We start from the raw sequence: 26975 nt of genomic DNA, 5'->3' as shown, positions 1-26975 counted from the left end.
CCTCCCACAGGTACCGGCCCCGCCCTTTATCCTACAACACTCTACAAAGTGGAAGTATGTTCACCCCTTCGACAAAGGCTTGTCAAACACCTACTATGTGCTAAGCCCTGTACTAACTAAACATGAAACGGCATGGTCCCTTGCTCCATCCATTAGCTCACAGTGGGTATCAGGAGAGGGGAGGGAAGAAAGGGGGGCAGACTGTTACACTGCCGTGTGATAAAGACCAGCATGGAGAGGTATGGGAGCTCTTACCTGTGCCTGGGATCTGAGATATCACAAAGGAGGTGACGTTTGAACCTGGGGTGGGCTTCAGGAAACAGGAGGAATCCCACGAACAACTTGTGGAACACACATGGCAAGATCAGAAGACCAGGGCAAGTGTCTGGCAAGTGAGCAGCAGTCTGTTGTCCCAGCAGAACGTGTCCTGGAAGGACACCAGCCCCGTCACAGGGACTCCAGTCTCATGAGCTCATCCAAACCTGATCACCTCCCAAAGGCCCCCACCTCGAAATATCATCACACTGGGGATTAGGGCTTCAATATATGAATCGGGGGGAGGCGCCAGCATTCGGTCCATAGCAGAAGCCAGTGTAAGATTTTAAGCTATGGAACCAGCTGTATTGGCAGAAAGATAAATGTGACAGCGATGTGGAAGATGAACTAGGGCCAGGAAGTCTAATCCAACTTTTCCCTTACACTGTGGACTGTCACTAGGGCTGTGTGGTCTGGCCCTAAAGACAAGCGGAAGGGTCTGGCTTCTGCTCCAGCCAGCCAGTGTCCAACATCTGGCCATCAGGTTCCCCAGGCAATCCCAGGGCAATCCGGCCACCTCAGACTCTCAGGCCGCTCCCACAGGCAGACCGTGCTGAGTGGTCAATGAATGGTCAGCAGGGGGAGCCAAAGGACCGGCGATGGGACAGAAGGCGTGTCAGTTCCTCCTCCCACATGGGGGAAAGGGATCCAGGTTCCAGGCCCTGGTGCAGCCTGATCCCTTGGGGTCCATCATTCCCAACCCTGTGTTCTGACCTCAGATGGGAGCACCAAAAGGGAGGGACGTTCTTCCCTAAAACCGGAGGCAAGGAATGGGGAAACACACAGGCACATATGCATATGCACACACATACCCAGATTTTTTTAAAGGCTTTTCCCAGTTTCTTGGAGAAGTTCTACTTACCAAACTTAATTTCCCCATCAAGTTTTGGATCATACATTTGTGTGTTCCTAAACTAACGCCATGGCTCTGAGCTGTGAAGGACACTTCTCAGAATATAAAATAACAAGCCAGAGCTGGACATGAGCCACAGAACTGACTTTTTCTGGTAATGATTCACATTCTTGAGACTAACTCCCAAGTACACACTACATTTATGAATATATTTACCCCACATAATCTGTAACTGTTTGGAGGAAAGGGCACCCAGAAAAGATGTAAATGTCTAAAATTAAGGGACATCAACAGGGAAGAGCTGTGTGTTGTCATGAAGATGGTAATTATACATTTGCAGGAAGATTTGATAAGAAAACAGAAATATTTTGTTCAGGGGCATTGCATTAATGAATTTTGACCATTTCTGGAATTGGTTTCCCCAGGGCAAACTGAGCAGGAAGCATCATCTTCCCTCTGCTGAGAGACAGAGCCACGGGGAGGAATGTGGTTGCTTGCTTGTTTTAAAGAGTAAGTGATTACAATGCCTGTTTTCCATATTTCAGTATTCTGGTATACTGTGTAATTTTTAGGTACCAAAATATTAACATTTTTGTTGGTATAGCAATATTACTTCAGTATTTTTTTATTTTTTTTTTTATTTTTTTTAACGTTTATTTATTTTTGAGACAGAGAGAGACAGAGCATGAACGGGGGAGGGTCAGACAGAGAGAGACACAGAATCTGAAACAGGCTCCGGGCTCCGAGCTGTCAGCACAGAGCCCGACGCGGGGCTCGAACTCACGGACCGCGAGATCATGACCTGAGCCGAAGTCGGCCGCTTAACCGACTGAGCCACCCAGGCGCCCCACTTCAGTATTTTTTTAATCTGAAATTTTAATCATTTATATATTGAGATGTACCTAAGAATTATAGGTGATATCAAAATTTCAAATCAAAGACTTACTCTATTGGGAAACACTCTTCTACACCTTCATAATCTGCAAAAGAAGAAAGAAAATGCCAATCAACAAAGCAAAGTCCCTACGCAAGAATTATTCTTATCTCTGAGCAAGTGGTGGACAGACATTTCAGCACTGAAACTGATACTAGTTTCTCCTTATTGTAATCTCTATCCATAAATGAAGTAATTAAGGAAGATGAAGCAAATTGATACTCTTTAATACAGAAACTACATACAATTAGTGATAAAGACTGCATGCCCTCAAAAAAATTCAAAAGCATCTCATTTATCAAACAAGAATTGGTATCATTTGAAGATGAAGTCAGTCGCCCCCACGTCGATCTCAGTGTAAAATCAGTGTTTTCAGCAGCTGGAAAACTGTCCAAAAAACCTACATTCACAGCCCAAGGACAGCACCATTGATGAAGATATCATTTTACCTTCATTTTCAAAGTTAAATTTTCTTTATTTTTGTATAACATTTCATTTACTTTTTGTCTGATGTTTTATTAAGTTAACAACTTATTTAGATTAGAATAATAATGCGTGTTTAATGTTTATATTTGAAGTTTTTCTGTTTCATTTGACGTTTTGTAGCATGTTTCTAATTTTTTTAATATATTTAATATGTTACATAGCTCCAGGTTCTTAATGTTATAGATCCTGAAAATTTTCACAGAGAATACAGGTATTCATTTCCATACTTAATAATGTGTGAAAGAAATACCAAAATACAAGTATTGACATTTTGGTCCCATCAATCACTAAGAATGAGCCCTTCTGACTCAACTGGGTTTTGTGTTGCTGTGAACTTAAGGTACAGTTAGAACTGAGCCTCTGGCATGAATAAAGGTGACAGAAGGAAGCCTGGGACACCAGGACATGACAGAGAAGGAAAGCAGTCTGCAGTGTGGGCCACACGGAGGAGCACAACTGGAAGGACTGTCAGAGAGTCAGCGTGCATTGTCCAGGTGGCGCTGGGTGACAGGGCTGAGAGAAGGAACCAAGCATAAGACCTTGGCCAGTGCCCAGAAGATGGAGTGGAAGGCAGCCCCTGAGCATCTGGCCCTTCAGTCTTCACCCCATTGGCACCCAAGGTCCCAACTGATACCTGCTCAAGTCTTCATGTGAGTAGAAACTTCTTTCTCTGCCCCAAGCACCCCACCAGCTGACCACCCAGTGAGCAAGACCTGGCCAGTGAGAGTCATCACCCTGACACACACACACACACACACACACACACACACACACACACCAGGAGCACAGCTTTCCATAGCACCCCTGGGACAACTGTATGCCCAAAGGGCACCCCTGGACACCTAGTGGGGCAATGGAGAGGAGCTCCTACTGCTGCACCTGAGAGAATAAAGAATTGAAAGCAGAGTCTCAAAGAGATATTCATACACTTATATGAAGTGCTTAGAGGAGGCAAATTCAGAGACAGAAAGTAGATGGTGGCTGCCAGGAGCTAGGGGAGAGGGGGATGGGGAGTTAGTGTTTAATGGGGACAGAGCTTCAGTTTTATAAGATGAAAAGAACTGTTGGGGTTCCTGGGTGGCTCAGCCAGTTAAGTGTCCAACTCTTGATTTCAGCTCAGGTCATGATCTCACAGTTTGTGAGATTGAGCCCCACATTGCTCTGTGTGCTGACAGCGTGAAGCCTGCTTGGGATTCTCTCTCCCTCTTTCTCTGTCCCTCCCACACTTGTGCTCTCCCTCTCAAAATAAATAAATAAGCATTTTCAAAAAGTAGTAATTTAAAAAGAGAGATGAAAATAATTGTGGAGGTGGATGGTGATTTGCTGCATGACAATGTGAACTGAACTTAACTGAACACTTAAAATGGTTGAGATTGTTGATTTTATGTTACATGCATTTTACTATAATTTTTTAAGGGGGGAGGGGGTGGAAAGGGTGAGGCAGGGAGGAATTTGACACAGACAGAGAGGAGGCAGTGTGACCCAAGGCGGAGTCTGGAGCAAGCAGCCTCAAGCCAAGCAATGAGCCACCAGACTCTGAAAGAGACAAAGAACCAATTCTCCTCTCCAGCCTCTGGAAGGAATGTGGCCCTGCCAACACCTGATTTAAGACTTCTGGCCTTCAGAATAAATGTCTGTTGTCCTAAACCCCCACCCAAAATACCATGGATTATACACTTAAAAAGGGTCAGCTTTATGGTATGTGAATTATATCTCAAAGCTTTTGTTTGGTTTGGTTTTGGTTTTTCATTTTATTTTGCTTTTTCCCAGCTTTATTAGGATATAATTGACACATAACATTATGTAAACTTAACATGTACAACATGTTGATTTGATACATTTATATGTTGCAGAATGATTACCACCATAACATTAGCTAACACTTTCATCTTGACACATAGTTACTATTTTTCTTTTTTTAAGGTGAGCACCTTTAAGATCTACTCTCTCAGCAACATTCAAGAACATGATACAGTATTAGCTATCATCACCATGCTGCACAGTAGATCCCCAGAACCTGTTCATCATAACCACACGTTTGTACCCTTTGACCAACATCTCTCCATTTCTCCCACTCCCAAACTTCTGGTAAACACCACTCTACCCTGTTTCTCGGACTTTGACTTTTTTAGATTCTGCATATAAGTGCTATCATAGAGTATTTGTCTTTCTCTTTCCAACATTTCACTTAGCATAATGCCCTCAAGGTCCATCCAAGTTTTGCGAATGGAAGGATTTCCTTCTTTCTCACAACTGAATAATATTCCATTGTGTTTGTATGCACCATCTTCTTTATCCATTCATCCACTTATGGTCACTTGGACTGTTTTCATATCTTGGCTATTGTAATGCTTCAGTGAACATGAGTGTGCAGGTGTCTCTATGAGATCTTAATTTCAATTCTTCAATACAGTTGTGTTTTTAAAAAAGAAAGACTAAGCTGTTTTTTTTCTTGAGAAGAATATATTCCCTAAGTGAAGTGCTGGTCTCTAGATGGGGGGCACCCATCAGGCCCAGGAAGCACCATGCCAAGGGTGCTGGAAATGTGTTCATCTTCATTTCTTTTAAAAACACAAGAAATTTGAATACAATAGTAATGATTATATAATAATGAATCCATCTTGATTTACATTTGTCTTTATACTAACACCGTCACAAAATATAATGTTTAATAGTTTCTGTGGAGAAAAGAGTCTTGGAAGCAGAAGCGCCAAGGGCCGCTGGGTCATCAGTGGCCCTGCTTCCGAATAACCCGGAAGGAAATCAGTCACAGCCGCCAGAGCCGCCATTCCTGGGCATGGAACTCGCCCCCCCCCCCCGATACCCCCCCCTTCTCCACCAGCCGGCAAAGCCTGGTTAGGGAAGCTCCGTTAGCACTCCGGAGCACGGGGGAAGCCCGAGAAGAGCAAGGTGGCGGAGCCGCAGACAGGCGCAGGGCAGCTCGGGAGCTTCCGGAGGTCGGACTTCCGGAAGAGGGAAGGGTGCCCCCTGAGGGAGGAGGTGGGGCAGCCCTTTGGAACCCTCTCTGTCCCAAAGCCGTGAACTGAGCCTGAAGGCAGGAGAAAGCCGTCCAACAGCTGTGACTCTGGCCTTCCTGAGGAGGGGAAGGGGCCCTCTCACCTGCCCTCCTCCCCCTGGGCTCTGGGAGGACAGGGCAAGGAAGTTGGGCTCTCGGAGGACAGGCGCGGGGGTAAAGAGCTCCTTGGACGTCGCACTGGGAATGACCCCCGGCTCACTAAAGTTTCTCTTTCGCTTGTCCCTGCCCACCTGCCACGTAGCATTAAAACAAAGATTTAGCCATTAAAACTAAGATTTAGAGCTCTGCCGGCTTGACTTGAAGGGATTTCCGTGATATATGGCTAAATGAGAAAAAATAAAATGAGAGTGGTATCTTTCATGATCCCATTTTTATAATGTAATTACATTGTACAAAAACACCTATGTTGCATCTTAGTGCAGCTATACATGTAAAGTATAAAGCACATAAAGACATCTACAGAAGAATGCATTTCAGTTCATTAACAGTGATTGGCTGAGTCTGGAAATAAAACTTCAGGGCAGTGCTCTGTGGTGCAGTACAAGCCCTAGCCTCCTGAGACTCGTCACATACCTTGAGGATTATATTTGTAGCCATTTGTGTAGTTAAGTGCTCTGATCCAAAAGAATAATAAAACTTCTCTTATCTCCCAAGGGAAGGTGCTTACCACCTGGAGTAGGTCCCTATGCCTAAGGTGCCTGGGAGACTGGCAGGCTATCGTGCTAGGTATTTATACTTCAAAAGAGATGAAGAGGCAGAATTTAGAAACATCTCTGGGACCTAAACCAGGGCTGTTTGCTTCCTGGATAAATTTTATTCACATTTCAAAGGGTGGTGTTAAGATTCAGGCCTGTGATACTTCCAAGGAGACTCTTTCAGAAAAAAAGAGGACAACTGCCCTCTTCCCCTTGTTAAAAAAACAAAATTCAACAAAGTAAAACTTAAAGATCTTGTTGGCTTTATTCAACGATTCACAAATCAGGCAGCATCCCATCCAACAGATAGGAGCTCCAAAGAGCTGTACAAAATCGAAGGCTTTTATAGACAGAAGAAGGCAGAAGAAAAAGACATTTCTACCAAAAAGGGGGGGGGGGATTGTTTGAGGCAAGTTCGTCTTCGTATGGGGGACAGACAGGGTCTATCAGTGATCACCTCACTAATGCTGGCCAGATAATTCCAGATTGACTAGCTAAAGTTCACCTTCCTGGGAAAGGTTGAGGCTGCAGTTGGGTCAGGTGTTAAGTCGTGGTTTATTGACTCCATTTGTGGCCTGTTCTCTCTTTTTAAACCCCCTTTATAAGTAAAGAAAGATCATTTTTCCTTGTTCTAGCCTTGGATGCTGCTCCCAGAATGTGGCCTGGCCCAGGGTGACATCTGAGCCAAGGCAGCCCTGACACCTTGGTTATGTACTTAATTTAAGGTCATTAATAAGAAATCTTGTCTCTGTCTGCAATGCCTCATGTATACATTCAGGACAAAATCAATAAAGATAAATATTAAAAACCCAACATTGAAAGAGAAAAGAAGAGGAGTATGATGTTGTGATATAAGAAATATGTATTTTTGGTCATTCAAATGACCAACGTATATTTCTCATTTATACTTAGACTTTGTCCAGTTTCTGGCTCAGAACTCCCAAAAACCTTGGAATTTCTTGAGTAAGAAGAGCAATGGAAGCATCTTTTGTTTAATATTTCATCTCTTGTAGGGGCGCCTGGGTGGCGCAGTCGGTTAAGCATCCGACTTCAGCCAGGTCACGATCTCGCGGTCCGTGAGTTCGAGCCCCGCGTCGGGCTCTGGGCTGATGGCTCGGAGCCTGGAGCCTGTTTCCGATTCTGTGTCTCCCTCTCTCTCTGCCCCTCGCCCATTCATGCTCTGTCTCTCTCTGTCCCAAAAATAATAAATGTTGAAAAAAAAAAAATATTTCATCTCTTGTCTTCAATTCCTGAAAAATGCTTCGGAGCCATAAAGAGGGTTTCTTACTATCATAACCAGTGCTTTCAGCTCAGGTCATGATCTCACAGTTCTTAAGTTTGAGCCTCACATGGGGCTGACAGCACAGAGCCTGCTTGTGATTCTCACTCTCCCTCTCTCTCTCTACCCCTCTCCCACTAGTACTCTCTGAGTCTCTAAATAAATAAATAAATAAATTTTAAAAAAATAAAGAGCATTATTAAAAATAAAATAGTCACATATTAATACAAAAATCCCCCAAAGACATAACAACTCCGAACTTTCTGCATTTAATAACATAGCCTCAAAATATATATAGCTGACGGGGCGCCTGGGTGGCTCAGTCGGTTAAGCATCTGACTTCGGCTCAGGTCATGATCTCACAGTTTGTAGGTTCGAGCCCCGCGTCGGGCTCTGTGCTGACAGCTCAGAGCCTGGAGCCTGTTTCGGATTCTGTGTCTCCCTCTCTCTCTGACCCTTCCCTGTTCATGCTCTGTCTCTCTCTGTCTCAAAAATAAATAAACGTTAAAATATATATATATATATATATATATATATATATAGCTGATATTAACAGAATTACAACAAGAAATTCATAAATTCACAGCCGTGGAGAGATATTTCAACATACTTTTTTCAGTAATTCAGAGAACAAGCAGACAAAAATCTCCATAAGAAAAAAGGAAATAGAAAACTATAGAATACACGTTCTTCTGAAGCTCTACACTTTTATGCAATTGACTACATGCTAGAGGAAGGAGAATGGACATCTCAACACATTTCATAGGATTGATGTCATACCTGTTATGGGACTACAATTTAAATAAGCTAAAAATAAGTAACAAATGGATACCTAGAAGAAAGATATATGTTTGAAAATTAAAGACTTTTAAATATTTTAATACAAATATAGGCTTTCAAAAAGTATTCATTAAAAGATGGAAAATCATAATTAAATTAGAAAATGCTTAGAGCTTAACAATTCAATTACATATTTATATACAACAATACAACAATATACACATTTTGGGGTGTGGCGAAAACAGTTCTTAGAGGAAAGTGTACAGCCTAAAGTCATATATTAGAAAAGACACAATTTTACAAATAAATGAGTCATCTCAAAATAAATCCAAACTATGCTGAAGGAAGAAAATAAAAGAGCATAATTTAATAAAATATAAAACAAAAATACAATAGAATTGATAAAGCCAAACTTAGTTTATTAAAAACACTGGAAGAAAAAAAAAAAGACATCCCTCTAACAATATTATTCAAAGAAAATGAAAAGAAAGGAAAGGCACAAATTAACAATAGGAACCAAAAGAGGAGTTTTCGTGTTTCCAGTATATAAATAATAAGAGTATATAATGAATAATTTTATATCGATAAATATTTATTTATTTATTTATTTATTTATTTATTTATTTAGGGGGCTGTGGAGAGTGAGGATCTGAAGCAGGCTCTGTGCTGACAGGCTGACAGCAGTGAGCCTGATGTGGGGCTTGAACTCACGAACCGCAAGTTCATGACCTGAGCTGAAGTCAGATGCTCAACCAACTGAGCCACTCAGGTGCCCCTATATCAATAAATTTTAAAATGTAGATGAAATGGGTAAATTCCTAGAGAAAAATCTCACCAATCTGGCACAAGGAGGGAGTAGAGAGACTGAATGGCTCAATGACCATGTGAAATGGCACCAGTAGTTCAAAGTCTATGACAAAGAAAACTCCTGCCAGATTTTACCAATGAGATTCATGAAAACCATTCAAGGAACAAATTTCAGGTTTCTACACAATATGCTTAAGTTTAGAAATGGAGGAAGAAAGGGGTGCCTGGCTGGCTTCGTTGGAGGAGTGCACAACTCTTCGTCTCAGAGTCATGAGTTGGAGCCCCATGTTGGGTGTAGAGATTACTTAAATAAATAAAAGTTTAAAAAAAGAAAGAAAGAAAGAAATGAGGATAGAAAACTTTCTCCCGTTCATTTTATGAGGCCAGTATAACCTTTATATCCAAACCTGCAAGGATAATACAAGAAAGGAAAATTATAAACCAGTCTTACTCAAGAGTAAAAATCTGAAATACAATGCTAGCAAACCAAATTCAGCAACATATAAAAACTGACCCGTCATGACTAAGATGGGTTTATCCCAGAAATATAAAAATGGTTTAATGATAGAAAGTAGTTATAGGGACACCTGGATGACTTTGTCAGTTAAGTGTCTGACTCTTGATTTCGGCTCAAGTCATGATCTTAACAGTTTGTGACAGCAAGCTCTGAGGCCAGCTCTGCACTGACAGCATGGAGCCAGCTTTGGATTCTGCCTCTCGTCTCTCTCTTCCCCTCCCCCCAAAAAATAAATAAACATTTAAAAATATAGTATTTTTAAAAAGACAATAAAGTTATATAATTCATTAACAGCTAAAAGAGAAAATTAAGCAATCGTCTTAATATACGCAGAAAAAGCATTTTAAAAATATAAATTCATGATTTTAAATGAAAACTCAGAAAACAGAATAAAGAGAACTTTAATTTCTGATTAAAGTTTCTTTTAAAAAAAACTACAGTAGGGGCGCCTGGGTGGCGCAGTCGGTTAAGCGTCCGACTTCAGCCAGGTCACGATCTCGCGGTCCGTGAGTTCGAGCCCCGCGTCGGGCTCTGGGCTGATGGCTCAGAGCCTGGAGCCTGTTTCCGATTCTGTGTCTCCCTCTCTCTCTGCCCCTCCCCCGTTCATGCTCTGTCTCTCTCTGTCCCAAAAATAAATAAACGTTGAAAAAAAAAATTTAAAAATAAAAAAAAAAACTACAGTAAATATCATATTTAATGGTGTAGCATTTGAAAGTATTTCTTTTAAGATTAGAAACAAAAAGGTGTGTCCACCAACACTGCTATTTAACAAGGTACTAACAAAATACAAGAGGTCCTTGCCAAAGCAATAGGAAAGAAAAATAAATAAAAGTCATAGGTATTATAAAAGAAAAAGGGAAATTTTGATTTGCAGATTGAAATAATTGGCTCTAAAGAAAACCCAAAAGATTCTAAATTATTAGAAAAAATACAACTTTAGCAAAGTTTCTGAATATAAAATCAATATAAAACTCAATAACAAAAAGGAAAGAAATCTTGTCACATGTTATATATGAATGAACCTTGGAGACATTATGTTAAGTGAAATAAGGCAGTCACCAAAAAAGATAATACTGTATAACTCCACTTACATGAGATATCTAAAGCAGTCAATTCATAGAAACAGAAAGCAGCATGCTGGAGCCAGAGACCAGGTGAGGGGTAGAAAATGGGGAGTTTTTGTTTAATGGATGTGGAATTTCAGTTCTGCAAGATGAAAGAGATCTGGAGATCTGTTGCCCAACAACGTGAACACACCTAACACTACAAAACTGAACACTTGAAAATGGTTAAAATGGTAAGTTTTGTTTTGTTTTATATTTAAGCATGTAGAAACTCAATTACATTTCTATACCAATAACAAAAACAAACATTTTTTTAAAACATGCCACTTGCAACAATGTCAATAAATTGTACAATTAAGTGTGCATTGGTGAGAATGATCACATGCTATTCAAAGACATTAAAGATCTGGGGCGCCTGGGTGTCTCAGTCGGTTGAGTGTCCGACTTCGGCTCAGGTCACGATCTCACGGTTCGTGAGTTCGGGCCCCGCGTCGGGCTCTGGGCTGATGGCTCAGAGCCTGGAGCCTGCTTCCGATTCTGTGTCTCCCTCTCTCTCTGCCCCTCCCCCATTCATGCTCTGTCTCTCTCTGTCTCAAAAATAAATAAACATTATTAAAAAAAAAAGACATTAAAGATCTAAATGAATAGAGACGTAAACCATGTTCATGGATTGGAAGATTCAACATTCTCCACAGGCTGATCCACAGAATCTATGCAATGTCAAACAGAACCCCAACAAGTTGTTCTGTGGGACTTAACAAGATCACGCTGACGTGTATATTTTAAAGTAGAGGACCAAGAAACACCAGAGCCTGCAGTGTGTTGCAAACCAAGCCAGTAATGTGTGATGTGCAAAAGAGAGTGGCCCATGGCATCACATGCTCCTGAACACTGTCCAGTGGACTGAAGCAACGTGAGGCCATTTGTGTCATCTGCAGGGAAGATCATCAAGGATGACACAATCACACATGGCAGGTTTTTAATGGACTAGAAGACTGAGGACAGTTTCCTTCTGGAAAATAAAGACAGAAGGAGTAGAATCCAAAAATTAATTAATTAATTAATTAATTAAAGTAGAGAATAGCAGAGATATCCCTGAAAATGAAGAGCACGGTGAGAGATTTGCCTCACCACGTGTCAAGGATTATTACAGAAATATAAAAAATTTTTAAAGATGGAGTGGCATTGGCATAGAAGTAGATCGATCAATGGAACAGAAAAGAGAGCTTGAAAACAGACCCTCCTACATTTACTACACAACGGACATTACAGAGTGATGAACAGATGGAATTTTTAATACATTTTTCTGGAACAGAAGATTAAATATTTAGTATTTAATACTAAAATATTAGTAGCAAAAATATTTTTTAAACACTTCTCTTGTTTAATGTTTATTTGCTTTGAGAGAGACTGCAAGGGCACTCTCACACACAGGAACGTGAGCAGGGGAGGGACAGAGAGAGAGAGGGGGAGAGAGAACCCCAAGCAGGCTCCTCACTGTCTGCACAGAGCCCAACTTGGGACTCAATCCCGTGAACTGCAAGATCATGACCTGAGCAGAAATCAAGAGTTGGATGCTTAACTGACTGAGCCACCCAGGTGCCCCAGGAGCAAAAATTATTCTTGAAGAAAGAAGAAATGATAAACACAATGACGAGGCGATGGTCCCACTGGAAGGGAGGGAGATGAGATGGGGAAGGCTATCCAGGGGATTGCAAAGTAAAAGTAACATTCATTTCTTAAACTCAAGGGTTTTGCGCACGATTCTTATTTCTTAGATGTGTTCCATAGATCATTTTGTACACAATTAAAACATGTAAAAGAAAAAGATGAAGCAAAAATGGCCAAACTACCGTCATGATAAGATGCGCACTAGTGAACTGAGGGGAGGGGGACGGCCAAGCTCTGACCGCACCCCCAGGTAGAGGCTCTTAGTTACCTGTAACTTAATCTTTTCACTCATTAAATGGGGCTAACAATACATACTACACACAAACCTGAGGCTCACAAAAGACAACGGATACAAAAGTGTCTTATAAAAGTAAAAGTGCTACACAAATGTAAAGTGGCATCATCTCTAACAATTTCAGATTTGTTGGACAGAGAACAGAGCTACGTCCTGTGACTCAGTTCTGCACCCTCTTCCTGGCCCCGTCCCAGCTTACAAAATGGGCTGCCCTGGGGCGCCTGGGTGGCTCAGTCGGTTGAGCGTCCGACTTCAGCCAGGTCACGATCTCGCGGTCCGTGAGTTCGAGCCCCGCGTCGGGCTCTGGGCTGATGGCCCATTCCCCTCCCCCATCTGCCCCTCCCCCATTCATGCTCTGTCTCTCTCTGTCCCAAAAATAAATAAAAAACGTTGAAAAAAAATTTAAAAAAACAAAATGGGCTGCCCTGTGGTTTCAGCCCCAGGGTGTCAGGATGACTAGGTCGAAGGGGGTCATCCACAGGGGAAAGAGCCTCAGCTACGGGAATGGGGTCACAGCCACTCCCACCGTCCCACCTGCAGGTGAACTGGACTTCCCAGATCAGCCTCAGCAAAGGGACAGAGCATGAATGAAGCCCCCCGCTCACTTCTGAACGTCTCCCTCTCCTCTAAGCCCAGACGCCCACACCACCGAGTGAGCACACAGGGCTTACTTCAATTTTACGTCAATTAAAGGCAAACAAGATAAAAATGAGCAGTCCGTGCTCATTTCCACCCCCAATTCCACGTTTAATGTCTTCACCTACCAGATTCCTTTAGAAATACTGCTTCCTCCCACCACCATCCCCCCCCCAGAAAAAACCTTTAAAAATTTTTTTAATGTTTACTTATTTTTGAGACAGAGACAGACAGAGCATGAGCAGGGAGAGAGGGAGACACAGAATCTGAAGCAGGCTCCAGGCTCTGATCTGTCAACACAGAGCCCCACGTCGGGCTCTAATCCACAAATGGAACTGTGAGATCATGACCTGAGCCGAAGTCGGATGCTTGACTGAGCCACCCAGGGGCCCCTAAAAACCTTTAAAATCATACCCTCAAGTGCATGGCTGGTTCAGACGGTAGAGTGTGAGACTGTTCATCTCAGGGTTGAGTTTGAGCCCCAAGTTGGGGGTAAAGATTACTTAAAACTGAAATCTTAAAAAAAAATTGGGGTACCTAGGTGGCTCAGTCGGCAGGATGTCTGATCTCACAGCTTGTGAGTTCGAGGCCGGAGCCCCGCATGGGGTCTGTGCTGACAGCTTGGAGCCTGGAGCCTGCTTCGGATTCTGTGTCTGCCTCTCTCTCTGCCCCTTCTCTGCTTGTGCTCTCTCTCTCTCTCTCTCAAAAATAAATAAGCATTAAAAAAAAATTTTTTTTTCGACGTTTATTTATTTTTGGGACAGAGAGAGACAGAGCATGAACGGGGGAGGGGCAGAGAGAGAGGGAGACACAGAATCGGAAACAGGCTCCAGGCTCTGAGCCATCAGCCCAGAGCCCGACGCGGGGCTCGAACTCACGGACCGCGAGATCGTGACCTGGCTGAAGTCGGACGCTTAACCGACTGCGCCACCCAGGCGCCCCTAAAAAAAAATTTTTTAATCACCCTTAAAGCCAACAAAAAATTTTGCTATTTACTTGGGGTTTGTTTTATTTTTTAAATCCATGTGCCCATTCCCTCCACTACCGTGGAGAGGCAGAAGCTGGGGACCATATGCTGCTGATCTAGCAGGTGGGCTGTGTTCGGCCTCTTGGCCCTCCAGCCACTAGGGCTCTCCAGAAACGTAGGGCTGAGCCTGGCCTGAGCAGCTCCTCCTCCCTCTTTGCACCAAGTGTTCCCCTGAAAGAGGGAAGAGGAGGTGCGGGGTTCAAATTCTATTTGTCGCCTTTCTTTCCTTGACTCACGCAGGCTTGTCTTAGACAAAGTGGAGGGGCTTTATGTGGGAATCAATTGCTGGAGCTAAAAGATCCCCTGCTGACATTCCCTGGGCAGCCAAGTCCCATCTCCCTCCTCATAAGAAGGGCTCCATGAGGGCCAGAGCTGTGGGTTCCATCCCCCCACGCCCTCCCCAGGGCTCAAGAAGACCAATCCCACTTTCCCCCAGCACCCTGCTCTCTGCCCACACGAGGGCGCGGGCTCCACCACTTGGCAGCCACTGTGGGTGGGGAAGGTACTTTTCCAGAGGGAATTGAATAGAGCCAAGCAAGGCTTGGATGACGCCCTGCAGACCCGGACGCCCTGCAGACCCGGAGCTGGGGTGGGGGGGGAGCTCGGGGACCCTGGGTCTCTCCTGCTCCCACCAGTGTCACTTCCTACACCCTGGAGGCAGGAGAGACGATGAGAGGAGGGGCTAGTTGCCCTCTTCGCTTCCCCACAGAGAAGGAAGACAACTCCACTAAGTTGGGCCCCCAGGGAAGTGGGGAAGAGACAGAGGAAGGAGAACATGGCCCCCCTCTGAGGTGCCCAAAACAGAGGCGCTGGCCTGGCTCAGACTAGGCCTGGAGGGCTGAGCACAGTGACTGAGACACAGTTCACCCCGAACCCCCAACCCTGAAAACACAAATGCAAACAATGGACTCAATCATTCAGTTAGTCACCCTCCCTGACGGGGCTGAGAGCCAGGCTGCGTTCCAAGGGTGAGTCATTATGCTGAAGCTGCAGGGATGGGCCAGCTCAGTATTGACTGAAAGACTTGAACCTGCAGTTGGCCCACCCCCAGGGACCCCCGCCCTGCCCCCTTCGTGAGCACCCCGCCCTGCCCCCTTTGTGAGCACCCTTCACTCTGCCCCCTTGGTGAGCACTCCACCCTGCCCCCTTGGTGAGCACCCCACCCTGCCTCCTTCGTGAGCACCCCACCCTGCCCCCTTGGTGAGCACCCCGCCCTGCCCCCTTTGTGAGCACCCCTCACCCTGCCCCCTTGGTGAGCACCCCTCACTCTGCCCCCTTGGTGAGCACCCCACCCTGCCTTCGTGAGCACCCCACCCTGCTCCCTTCTTGAACACCCCCTGATTTATCTGTGCAGGTACCTGCTCCTCAGATCACCACCCCCAACACAAAGGACCCTGTACCTAAATACAGGGACAGACTCCTAAAGTAGGCCCCCCAGCTCTGACTGGGCCACGGGCAGCTGCTGTGGACTCAGCCATACAGTGTCCTCCAGGGCCTCAGAACACTCTCCAGCCAAGCTTTGGGCCAGATGTGCCCTCTGCTCCGTCTGACCGCGGTGAGAAAGTGGATGGGTCCAACCCCACGGCCCTTCTCCCCTCAGCACACTCAGAACAAAACAGCTTTGTGTTCAGGGACCCCGGCCAGACTATGTCTGCCCCACTCTGGACCTAGCACAGCCTGGCTCAGGAACCATCTCCTTCGGCACTCCCATCCCAGAACCCCCTCTGCTGGGGACCCTCTACTGGGGACTTCCTTAAGATGTCTTCGCCCCGAGTGAGACCCTTTTCTAATTGATGTAAAGGCACCTTATGAGTTAGTAGCGGCCTTGTTAGGGTGGCCCCAGGCAGGGGACATCGCTGAGTCACTTTCAGAGGTGACCATGAGCAAACTGTATGATGGCTGGTGCAGCACCGAGGGGAACAAATCACTAGGAAGCCAGGACAGAGGAAAACTTGACCAAAAAAGGTATTTATTGAACAATTACCCACCACTGGATTTGACTTAGGACCGACAGAGGGTGTCTCCACCTTCCTGATTTATTTTCAGCCCTTGAGGGCATCATTGTAGATCAAAGCCAAGGCCCCCAGGAAGGTGACATATTCCTGGAAGTTCACCTCCTGGTCCTTGTTCCGGTCAAGGTCATCCATCAGCTTTGCGATTTCAGCATCCTGCAGCTTCTAACATGTTAGAATGGGAAATCCAGACTCAACAATGGTGAGAGCCCTGGGTTCTCTCCCTTTCCCCCTCCCTCACACAAGTGGCCCCGTGCTGGCTTGTCCACCTCGGGGTCACTTGGCTGTACTGCTCGCTCCTGCAGTTACTCAGGGACAGCGAGCACGGGGCTGCATAGGAGGACTGACCAACCGTCCCAGTCAGGTATGCGACTTGGGCCCCAGGACGTGGATACCTGTGAGTCCCACGGCACCTCCCCTTCTCCTGATCCTGCTTCTGGGGCCCCGGGGGGAGACTCACCGGGCCAATGGTGAGCTCTTTCTGGATAAGCTCCTTCAGCTCCTTCTTGCTCAGGGTGTTCTTGTCGCCTTCCCTGCCCGAGTACTTGTGGAAGATGGCCACGAGGAGGCCAATGGCCTGATCCAGGGGGCATGCCATGGCTGGGCGCTGGGCTGGGAGCTGGGGTGGAGAGGCTGGTCAGGGCCTTCCCACCCTCCCACATACCCCAGAGCTCGGCCCCCACCATCCCGCCTGGGACTGCCTTGCCCAGCCGCGCAGGAGTCAGGAGCCAGCCCAGGACTTGGGGGGGGGGGGGGGGAGGGATTGGGGGGAGGCTGGGAGAGGCGGACCTCAGTCCTGGAGGAGAGGTGGTCGGGGCGCAAACGGGGCACCAGCTGAGACCCGGCCTCCAGGGGTCCCGCAAGTTGGGGAGGAGGGGACCGGGGGGCAGCACACACGCGGTGCCGACGCTCCCGGGGCGCGCCCTCCTGCAGCCCGGGGCGCACTCGCAGAAGCCGCCCGCCGGCCCCGGGCCGGACTCACCCCAGGGCACTCACCGCGCGGCCGGACAGCGTCGAGCGACCAGCGGGGCGGCGTCCAGGGCGCCTTTTAGCGGCCGGGGAGCGGAGGCCGGGCGGGCCAGAGCCCACCCCCGGGGCCCCGGGCAACCCCCCCCCCTGGTCCCGCCCCCCTCCCCAGGCCAGCCCCGCCCCCACCCCACCCTTCCGCCGAGGCCCGCCGGGCGCCAGCCGTCTACACCACACACCCCCGGGGGCCCCCCCTCCTGCCCGGGGCTGTTCCGGGTTCCGGGGCTGGAAGAGCCGGTGGAAGAACGGGAATCCTACGGGAGGTCGCTGCATGCAGGGACATCGAGCCCCCGGGGCAGGGGGCTGGGGTCCCCAGACGGTGTTCAGGATCAGCCCTAGATGAAGGAGGGGGGCAGCCAGGGGTCTGCGGGATTCGATTTAAAGGTATCTACAGCGCCCACGCCTCGGCAGAACTCCCAGCACCACTCTCACAACCCTTCTTCCTCCCCAGCCCTCAGCCCGCACCCCCTCAGCCCCGCAGCCCCGCGCCCCCGCGCCCTCCGCACCTCCGCGCCCCCCTACCTGGAATCCCACCTGCAGTACCCCCCCCCCACCCGCCTTTGTGTGCACACTGGCCCTGGCCTTAGTTATTTACACTCCAGTGAAAAGGTTTCCAGATCTTCTCCTGAGAAAGGACTTTCATAAAGGGAAGTGGGGACAGCAGAAAGCACTGGACCCCACAGATTGGGGGGGGGGGGGGGAGGAGCTTGCTGCTGAGGGGGAATTGGGGGAGACGGAAAGGGGGCTGGCAAGGGTGTTGTCAGGGTGGCCTCCTGTGGCCTCGGACTGGCTTGCCCACCGCTGCACTCAGGAGCCACACCCCAGCCTCCCCCACCCCCACCCCGCCCCTCCCCAAGCTCTTCCCTTAGCTTTCTCTTGGAAGCCAGTGAAAACCTGGCCCAACTTCCCCATTTTCTGGAAGCCCAGTAAACTCAGTGACATCCACACTGAAGGAGGGCAGGAAGTAGGGGCGGAGCCCAGGACCCTAACCCCAGAGGCTCTCAACCCCCTGGAAGAGAGGCTCTGCCTTGTGCCACACACCCCCAACCCAGGTGGACAAGATATCTTCAAAACCAGCCTGGAATCAAACATTTTTATTTCCCCTGCCAGAAGGGAAGGCCGAAGCAGGGTCTGTCCGGAAGGGAGAGGAGGGCAAGGGTCCACAGAGGGTCTGTGAGAGGAGCTACAGAGGCCACGGGCAAGGGGCTGAGCTCTGGTCACTTGCTGTCCTCCAGGAAGAAGTCATTGTAGGCCATGCACAGAGTGGTCAGGAACACTGAGTACTCCTTGAAGTCGATCTCCTGGTCACGGTTCTTGTCCAAGCTCTTCATCAGGTCATCAATGCTGCTCTCCTTCATCTTCTTAGAGAGCCCAGAGAGAGGGTCCGGTCAGCCACCCTGCCCAGCCTTGCCTCACCACTGCGCTGTGCCACCCACCCCCTCGGGGTAGCCTCAGGGTGACCCTCAGCGGGGTCAGCAGCACTCTGAACATCTCAACCCCCAGACTCCCCCAGCCCACACCCAGCACAGGCCTGGAACCATGCAAGGGTTCAGTGGTCTGACTCCTGAATCTAAGCAAATGTCAGTAGGAAAGCCCGTCCAGCCTCCCTTTTCCACAACACTTTCCACCATCCAAAGAAACAGTCTCTAGATTTTATACAATGTCTAGCAGAAATGTCTTGGTGACCACGTGGTACTGAGCATGATCCAAGTCTCAGGCTTACCCCATAGAGGATAGTTGAGGACCGATCTGGACAACACGTCCTGAGATCAACGTGCTGGATCCGAGCGGCCGCCCCAGCCTTCCCTTGCGGGGAGAGCCTGCAGCCCAGCCGTGTGGACTGGGGTCCCTGGCTCAGCTACACCCTGTCCGGTCCCTTGCTCTCCCAGCCCTGTTCCGCCAAGAGGGTGGAGACAGGGCCCTCAGGTGGGACAGGAAGAAAATACAGACACACTCTGCCCTCCCCTCTTCATTGCTCCCAGCTCCCGCTTTCCCACGGGAGACAGACATCAGGACAAATGGAGATGGAAACAGCCTCTCTGTGACGAGATCCTTGTCCCCAGTCTGGGCTCCTGTTAAAGTTAGGCCTTCCCCCAGGGCTTCTGTCCCCCTGTAATTAACCCCTAAGGGACCCGTGCCCCTTCCTTTGCCCTCATTAACTCCAGGATGCAGACAACCTGGCGGGAAAGCAGAGGGCAGGCTCAGTGATACCCACACCTGCTCCAGTCGCTGCCCAGAGGGCCAAACTCAGAGAGAGTCTCTCTGGGGAGGTCCACCAAGGTTCAGGATGTGACCAGAAAGGACCCCACCCTGGATTTTCAAGGGAAAAGGGAGTACTCGCCTCTCACTAGTGTCCTCGGACAAGTTGGATCATGTTTCTGAGCCTCTATTTTTTTTAACTGTAAAAATAATATAGTAATTTCCTCATAGGCCTTCACTCCCACCCACCCTGGTCAGCTACCTCCCACCTTCACCATCTGGCAAGAAGCAATCTGTCTCCTTCCAACCTTGGGTCACAACTAGCAGAATGACCCCTTTTGTCCCTGTGTCAGTGCCAGCTGGGAGTCCTGGAGACATGGAGAGTCAGGTGCAGGCCCTGGCCTTGAGTTGAACCCAGCTCGAGCTGGACACCCATGCCCCTCATCCCCCATGATCCCTCTCAAAGGCTCTTCCATGGCTGCCTGGGCCTGGCCTCAACACAGAAGGCTCTCTGACTTCTAAACTTTCACACGGAATGTAATGCACCCTCTGGACACCACCCTTCCTCCTTCCCAGTGAAACACAACTCATCTCCCAGCATAGAGCTCTTGCATCTGTTGGCCCAAGATGTCCACACTCTGCTTGAGGTCTCTGATGGTTCCCTTGAGCTATCCTGCTCCTGGCTGAGACTAGAGCACTTGGAGGGCAGATGTGTGTCCCTGTAGTTTGGGCTTCCAACATCACAGGAGGGGAGCCCTTGACAGTGATACGGTGCTTCCCCTTCTTTCCTCCTCCCCCATGATGTACACAGGGAGCACTTGGGCCTTGGGGTGGGGGTGAGGTCACCTACCTCTCCAAGACACAGCTCCTTCTTGATCAGCTCCTTGAGTTCCTTCCTGCTCAGGGTCAGTTTGCTGCCTTCTCTCCCCGAATATTTGTGGAAAGTGGTGACCATAGTGGTCAGGGCCTTCTCAAGAGGTGTCTCCATCAGTGTGTGGCTCTGGAGGGTGAAGGGGGAGGAGAGGATCACCATCCTCCGGAAGCCGGACCTTCTGCTTCCCCATCACCAGCCCAGCTCCAAGGCTTTCTCTAAAGGACCAGAAACTGGAACCCTGGATGAGACAGAAATCTACCAACAAATGGACCCAAATGTGCCAGGGAAGGTTGTGATAAGACCCAAGGCAAACTTGGAAGAGCCGGGATGATGAGACTAACCATCCCCCAAAGGAGCCTACGCACTCTCCTGCTTAGGAGATGCTGGAAGAAGGCTCTAGGGGCAGGTGACAAGAGGACTTCCCCAGAAGATGAACTGGAGGCAGATGGTGGAGTTGAGAAGGGTCCCTGGCCCATCTAGCTTGGGCACTTGTTTGTCAGAGGCAGCCCTCACCCTAATCACCCTCCTCGGCCTGGGTGCCTGAATCACCTGTTAGTGGGGAGTGTCCCATTATAGAAGTGGAGGACAGGGCAAAGAGAGAGTCCAGAGTTTGGAGGGGGCTGGGGCTGGAACTGGGAGATAATATCTCAGCAGGACACTGGGGAGAGGTCATCCGACTTGTCCAGCTGGTCTCCAGTCTCTGGCCCTGAGAACTGCACACACAGACCAACAGTGGGGCAGGGGCGGGCGGGCACTGTTGAAATCTCCAGGATCACTCTGAAAGCTGGATCCAGAGGTTGGGTTTGAATGGGTCCCCTGTGTCCCTCAGCATTGTCATGCCCACCAGGGGAAGCGGCAGCTGGAGCTCCCATGACTCAGACTTGAAAACCACTCCCCACCAGACTTGAAGAAAGGGACAACACCCAAGGAACCTGGGGACGCCAGGTAAATCTGTGTGGAGTCCAGAGCAAGAAGGAGGAGGCAGCTGGCTCTTGCCTTCAGCCCAAAGCCCACCTTTTGATTCTTGAACTGGATCTGTCATTCACCTCTTACCACCCCAAAACCTCAGCCTCTCCCCAGCTCCAGGAGACTCAGCCAGGACCACAGCGGAAGGAAGGGCCTCTGGGCGTCTGCAACAGCATCCTGGCGGTTCTGATCACACCTCGGTGCCCAGAGCCGCTTCTCCAGAAACTCTGACAGCCACGATTCCAGGCTCCGCCTTCCCTCCTGAGCACATGCCCACTCATCAGGCCAGGTCTTCCTTGCTGGTGGTCACCACAGCCTGTCACCCACTGGCCTCAACGCCCAGCTTGCCCCACCGTATGGATGAGCAAGGAGGTGAGAAGGAAGGACTCACCAGGAAAGGAGAGGGCAGACAACAGCAGAAACAGTCCCCCTCCCACTACTCCCTGCCTTTATTCCCTTGCTCTGGTCCCCAGGAAACCAGGGGAAGGAAAGAGCCAATGAGAAAGGCAGGGACCTAAGAAGGCCGGAGTCAGAGCCTCTTGGGATGGGGCTGGGGAGAAACCCCTCTGCCAGTACCTTCCTGGTTTCCAAACAGAGGTGAAGGGAGCATGTAGGGTTCATCATGGCACACACATCGTCAGTCCCAGAAACTTTGTTTTCCCAACCACAGATCACCACTCACAATCTGATGGGACAACAGGATGGAAGAGAAACCAAAATCCCTGGAAAAAAGAGCCAGGAAGCATGGGCCAAAAACAGCGTATCTCCTCATGCCCTAGTCACTCTCCACATTGGGGCCCTCCCACCCACACCAGGAGCAGAGCAGATACACCTTGAGATGGGTCAGAAGGGAAGATGTTTCCTGCCAAGGGCGTGGTCAAGGTCATTAGCAAGTATGGAGCCTAAGGTTTTTAAAGGGCTTTTAAATGAATGATTTCTTCTAAACCTCACTCGTGTTCGTGGGAAAGAATTGTCAGAGACTTAGAATCAGGGACAGGGAAGGGACCCAGGAAGAGTTAGGGCCCAGTGATGGGTAGAGGCTGCGGATTGAGGCTGCAGGTTCAGGGTGCAGGAATGAATGGGGCAAGAGTCAAGGGGAGCTGCCTGAATCGCAGGAGGGACATCGTTCCCCCCTCTGTTCTCCCTCTCTCTCTCTCTGAGAGCAGAGCTGGCCGACTAGGGGCTCGCGCCTGTGGGTGCCACAGCCTCCCCCTGGCCTGCCTGGGTGTTCCTCGCTGCCCCCACCCCCCCCCACCCCCGCCCCAGCTGGCAGGCCTGCAGAGGCCACAGGGACTGGTCGCTGAGCAACAGGAGTTTCCGAAGCAGAGAGATGATGCAGGAGAAGGCTCCCCGGAGGGCAGACGGCAGCCAGGGGGAGACAGAAGGGGAGGAGGCAGGCTTCTTCCTGGACCAAAATCCTACCCGGGCCTCTGCAGTCGCACTCAGGGAACATCTGAGTCACCTGCCCCACTCCTCTGACACTTGAGAGAAAAACATAATGTAATGAGAAGAAAAGGGGAAGCTTGAAAGGTTGAGAAAACCAAAATCCCCTGTTGCTGGACACGACCTTTACCCGCCTCCTTCTGAAAGGCCCCCAGACCACCCAGGCGGCCAGCAGTGTGGGGTCAGTTACCCACCAGCCTTTAATCCGAAGGGAAGGAACATCATGACTGATATTTTCTGGGGGAAGGAAAATTCCCATTTCATTTATCAGATCATGTGTCCGGAATTTCATCTCAAAAATTATGGTCACCCCCCAACCCCCTCACTTCCACCCTCCTGTCGCCCCTTTGAGGCCCTTTGTCCTTCTCTGAAGGACCAGGATCCCAAGTGATAACAGCCCTCAGCCCACGGTTTTGGGGGCAGGAGCAAAGGTTGAGAGGGTGATATCCTCAGCCTGCTGCAATGGTGTGGCCTCCCAAGGGTGGCAGGGCCTGGCAGGGCAGGGCCCTCCTGATTCAGCCCTCCCCCCGCCCCCTGACCCAGGCATGCCCAAACTCCATTCCAGACCCCAGCCAGGAGCAGATGTGACCTCAGTCCCTCCAGAGGTGAGGCTGGGGTGGGAGGAGACAGTGCGCTGGCCAAGACCCCCCAGCTGGGGTGTTCCAAGTCTTAGAGGGTTTTTTCCTTGCCCTCGGCCCCTTAGTCAATTCCATCACGCACACACACACACATGGACGCCCTTCCACTCACCCCTTCCTTCCTTCACTAGTTGGCTCCGCACAAAACAGCTGCCAACAGCCAGGGCTCCCCACCCCCACATGCCCCTCAACTCCCACCCATACTCAGAGTCTCAGACCGTCAGCCTCAAAGCTTCCAAGAATCTTTATTGAACTTATCCACATCGTGCACACACCTGCTGGAGCCAGGGTGAGGCCCTGTGGCCACTGCCAACAGGTGAGACCCCAGCTGGCAGGCCCCCCACCCGCATGACGGGCATTCACTTCTTCCGGGGCTGCTTATCCGGGAAGCCTTCAAAGAACTCGTTGCACATCATGGCGACACAGGACAGGAAGACACAGTACTCCTGGAAGTCCACTTCATTGTCCTTGTTGCTGTCCAAGTTGCTCATCAGTCTCTGAAAGGCCGCATCATCCGTCCTTTTCTGCAAGGAAGAGGCGACAGGTAGAACCACAAAGCCTGGATGGAGCCGAGTGCAGACCAGGGTTCCATCTCCAGGTGGGGGCACAGGAGTGCAGCCACTCCCAAGAGGCCTGCCCTGGGTGCTCTGCTCTGGGCTCTCAGGGGCTAAGCTGGGGCCACAGAAGGTCAACCCGAGGGGTGAGGAAGTCTGAGTACCTGGGTGCAGCTGGAGAGGGGGACCGCAGTGTCTTCCCCAAGGTTGTTTCAAGAATCCAGTCAGACAATAGTCACCAAAGTAAATGTACAATGTTTATTTGTTTATTGGGGGGGGGGGGACACCACGAGTGGGAGGAGGGGCCGAGGGAGAGAGAGAATAACAACCAGACTCCACACTCAGCACGGAGCCCAATGCGGAGTTTGAACCCTCAAACCATGAGATCATGACCGAGCTGAAATCAAGAGTCAGATGCTTGACCTACTGAGCTACTCAGGCACCTAGAAAGTAACGCATAAACTGCATAAAGTTTGATATAGATGGGATCTGTGATTGCTGGGGGTGGGGGCAGGGGGGCGCAGTAAGCATGTGTCTCCATAACTGTGTCTTCACATTCACAAGCCAGACTCAAAAATTGTTCATTGCTGGACTGATGGCAACAGGACAGTCCTGACTCGCGGGTCTCGGCTTTGCACTCTGCCTACCTTGGGAAGTTATTTAGCCTCTCTGAGCTTTTGTTTCCCTTCAGTTAAGCTGTGCAAAGCACCTGGCAGAGTCTGGTCCACAACCTACCTGTTCATTCCCAGCCCTCTTCCTGCTGGGCTCTAGGAAGAGAGTGGTAGGTGCTCAGTGTGTTTCCAACCAAGCCGTCAGGGCAAGCTCTCTGCCCCAACTTCCCCATCTCGGTGACAGATGCCTGCTGTGGCTACAGCCCCCACCCAGGCCTTGCCCCTCCTCTGTGGGGAAGGGGGCACATGGGGCCTACTCCCAGGCAGTGGCCACTCACCCCTAAGAAGCTGGGCAGCTCCCGGGTCAGCAGCTCCTTTAGCTCTGACTTGTTGAGCTTGAACTTGTCACCCTCCTTGCCAGAGTATTTGTGGAAGGTGGACACCATCACATCCAGAGCCTTCTCCAGGGGGTACGCCATGGTGGCAGTCAGGATCTGAGGACAGGGTCCCAGAGACACCCTTATCTTCCCCATCCGCACCCTCAACTTTGCGTTCAGAATGTCAGAATGTCTCATCCCACTCCCATCCCTCAGGGAGCACTTGATGACACTCTGCTGCCACCAGAGGAGGACCCCAGAACGGTGGGGCTCAGCTCCTGGTGGGGAAGGTGCACAGTGGGAAGCGGATGCTTCAGGCAGCAAACTCCCCAGCCTCCCTCAGGCTGGGCCTCTCAAACAGACGGCTCCACCCCTCACTCAGGCCTCCCGTGACCACAGCAGCCGCACCCTGGTGCTGCTGGAGGCCTGCCCAGGGGCCTGCAGCGGAAAAAACCAGCGACCAAGCCCTAGAGTAGGGAGGGGCAGGGTGAAGTGGCGGGGGCAGGGATGCAGGGGAGGGGAGGGGAGGCCGGCTGCCTCTGGCTGGGCTGCCGGGTGCAGGGCAGAAGCTCAGAGGACACGACCAGACAAACGGCCACAGTTGCCTTCACTTGGCTCCCCACACTCGAGTGTGCACACACAGGCTTGTGCAACCAGCAAACACAAGCCGATGTGCACACCCACATGCCACACACACACCATCACATACTACAGCAACAGCATGTGCAAAAGCCAGCATTTCAGTACCGCTCAGCTAGGTCAGATCCAGCCGCCTGCACTTCTTTTTTGTGTGGTTTTTTTTTCCCTCTTGCACATGCATGCACACAGGTGCACGCACATCCACACGCACACCCCAGGGCCTCCACATCGGAATCTCACACTGGACCCATTTAGCACACCTGGCCCCCACCAGCCGCTCCTTCTGCCCAGCCTGCCCCAGCCTCGGCCTGACACCCTTGTGTGCTAGTTGGGAGGCCACCACTCACCAGGCCAAGAGGAAGAGACGAGAAGAGAGGGTGAGAAGAGAGGAAGAGTGGGGAGAGCCCAGCGGTCTGTGCTATTTATACCCTGGCCAGGCCCTGCCCATGGCAGGGGTTGGGGAAGAGGGAGAGACAGTCCTCCTGCGGCCCCTCCACCAGCCCTGCTGGAAACCCAGCTCCCTGCCCTGGGTTGGCACACTGGACGATGGGGAGCCCACACAGGCAGGGCTCTCAGGAGAGTGGGCACCCCCCCAGTGGCCCGGCACAACCTGAGTTTTCAGGAGCCAGAAGAAGTCTGTGCCGTGGGTGTGGGGGCCAGGGAGGAAGTGGTCCCACTGGGCACCTGGAAAAGGGGGTACGGGGTGGTGAGCGAGACATTGCCCTGGAAATGCGCCCGGCTGGCTCAGATGGTAGAGTGTGCCGCTCTCGATCTCGGGGTTGTGTGATCCCACACTGGGCGTGGAGCCTGCTTAAAAGGATAAATTAAATAAAGCCTTAAACAAAATGTGCCCTAGAAATGTGGCTGCCCGGGAACTATGGGGGGGGGGCACCCAGGCTCAGTGCCCGTGCTGCCTTTCCCCTCTCTAGAGGATTCTCTGACATGCTGAGTGAGGCCCAGGGCAGGAGCTGGGAGTCTGGAGGAGGAACAGGCCAACACCCAAAGTCACTGCTGGGACCATCCCAGGCATGTCAGTGGACGAAGGTCCCGGCTGAGGCGGTGATGGAGTGGGAGTCAGGTGCAGGGCTCAGGGCCGGACTGCAGCTACCCAGAGTGGCGGGGAGGGGGCCTCTGGAGCTGGGATGGTGTTAAGGTGAAGCATGCACGGCGGGGTGCAAAGTTAAAGGAGCAATCCCACAAAACAAGGAAGGCGGGGAACGGGGTCCGCTTCTCAGTGCGG

General features: G+C 50.0%; 3 protein-coding genes across 3 annotated transcripts; all 3 read right to left on the bottom strand.

Annotated features, from left to right (window-relative positions):
- Window positions 1-16342: 16342 nt before the first annotated feature.
- Window positions 16343-17512, bottom strand: S100A6 (S100 calcium binding protein A6). Its single transcript, XM_030302470.1, has 3 exons — window positions 17405-17512; window positions 16869-17027; window positions 16343-16573 (listed from the first exon to the last, which is right to left on the bottom strand). Exons 2-3 carry the CDS (start codon window positions 17004-17006, stop codon window positions 16439-16441), a joined length of 273 nt encoding a protein of 90 aa, XP_030158330.1. The 5' UTR covers window positions 17007-17027; window positions 17405-17512; the 3' UTR covers window positions 16343-16438.
- A 1013-nt stretch (window positions 17513-18525) lies between these two features.
- Window positions 18526-22627, bottom strand: S100A5 (S100 calcium binding protein A5). The gene is made up of 3 exons (XM_030302465.1): window positions 22050-22627; window positions 20484-20633; window positions 18526-18795 (listed from the first exon to the last, which is right to left on the bottom strand). Exons 1-3 carry the CDS (start codon window positions 22095-22097, stop codon window positions 18652-18654), a joined length of 342 nt encoding a protein of 113 aa, XP_030158325.1. The 5' UTR covers window positions 22098-22627; the 3' UTR covers window positions 18526-18651.
- A 1153-nt stretch (window positions 22628-23780) lies between these two features.
- On the bottom strand, window positions 23781-26128 carry S100A4 (S100 calcium binding protein A4). The gene is made up of 3 exons (XM_030302468.1): window positions 26083-26128; window positions 25058-25213; window positions 23781-24078 (listed from the first exon to the last, which is right to left on the bottom strand). Exons 2-3 carry the CDS (start codon window positions 25196-25198, stop codon window positions 23914-23916), a joined length of 306 nt encoding a protein of 101 aa, XP_030158328.1. The 5' UTR covers window positions 25199-25213; window positions 26083-26128; the 3' UTR covers window positions 23781-23913.
- Between the last annotated feature and the right edge of the window lie 847 nt (window positions 26129-26975).

The sequence above is a fragment of the Lynx canadensis genome, chromosome F1, assembly GCF_007474595.2.
Source record: "Lynx canadensis isolate LIC74 chromosome F1, mLynCan4.pri.v2, whole genome shotgun sequence".
NCBI lineage: Eukaryota > Metazoa > Chordata > Mammalia > Carnivora > Felidae > Lynx > Lynx canadensis.
The sequence above is the reverse complement of the archived record's forward strand: the minus strand, read 5'-3'. Positions and strand labels throughout refer to the sequence as shown.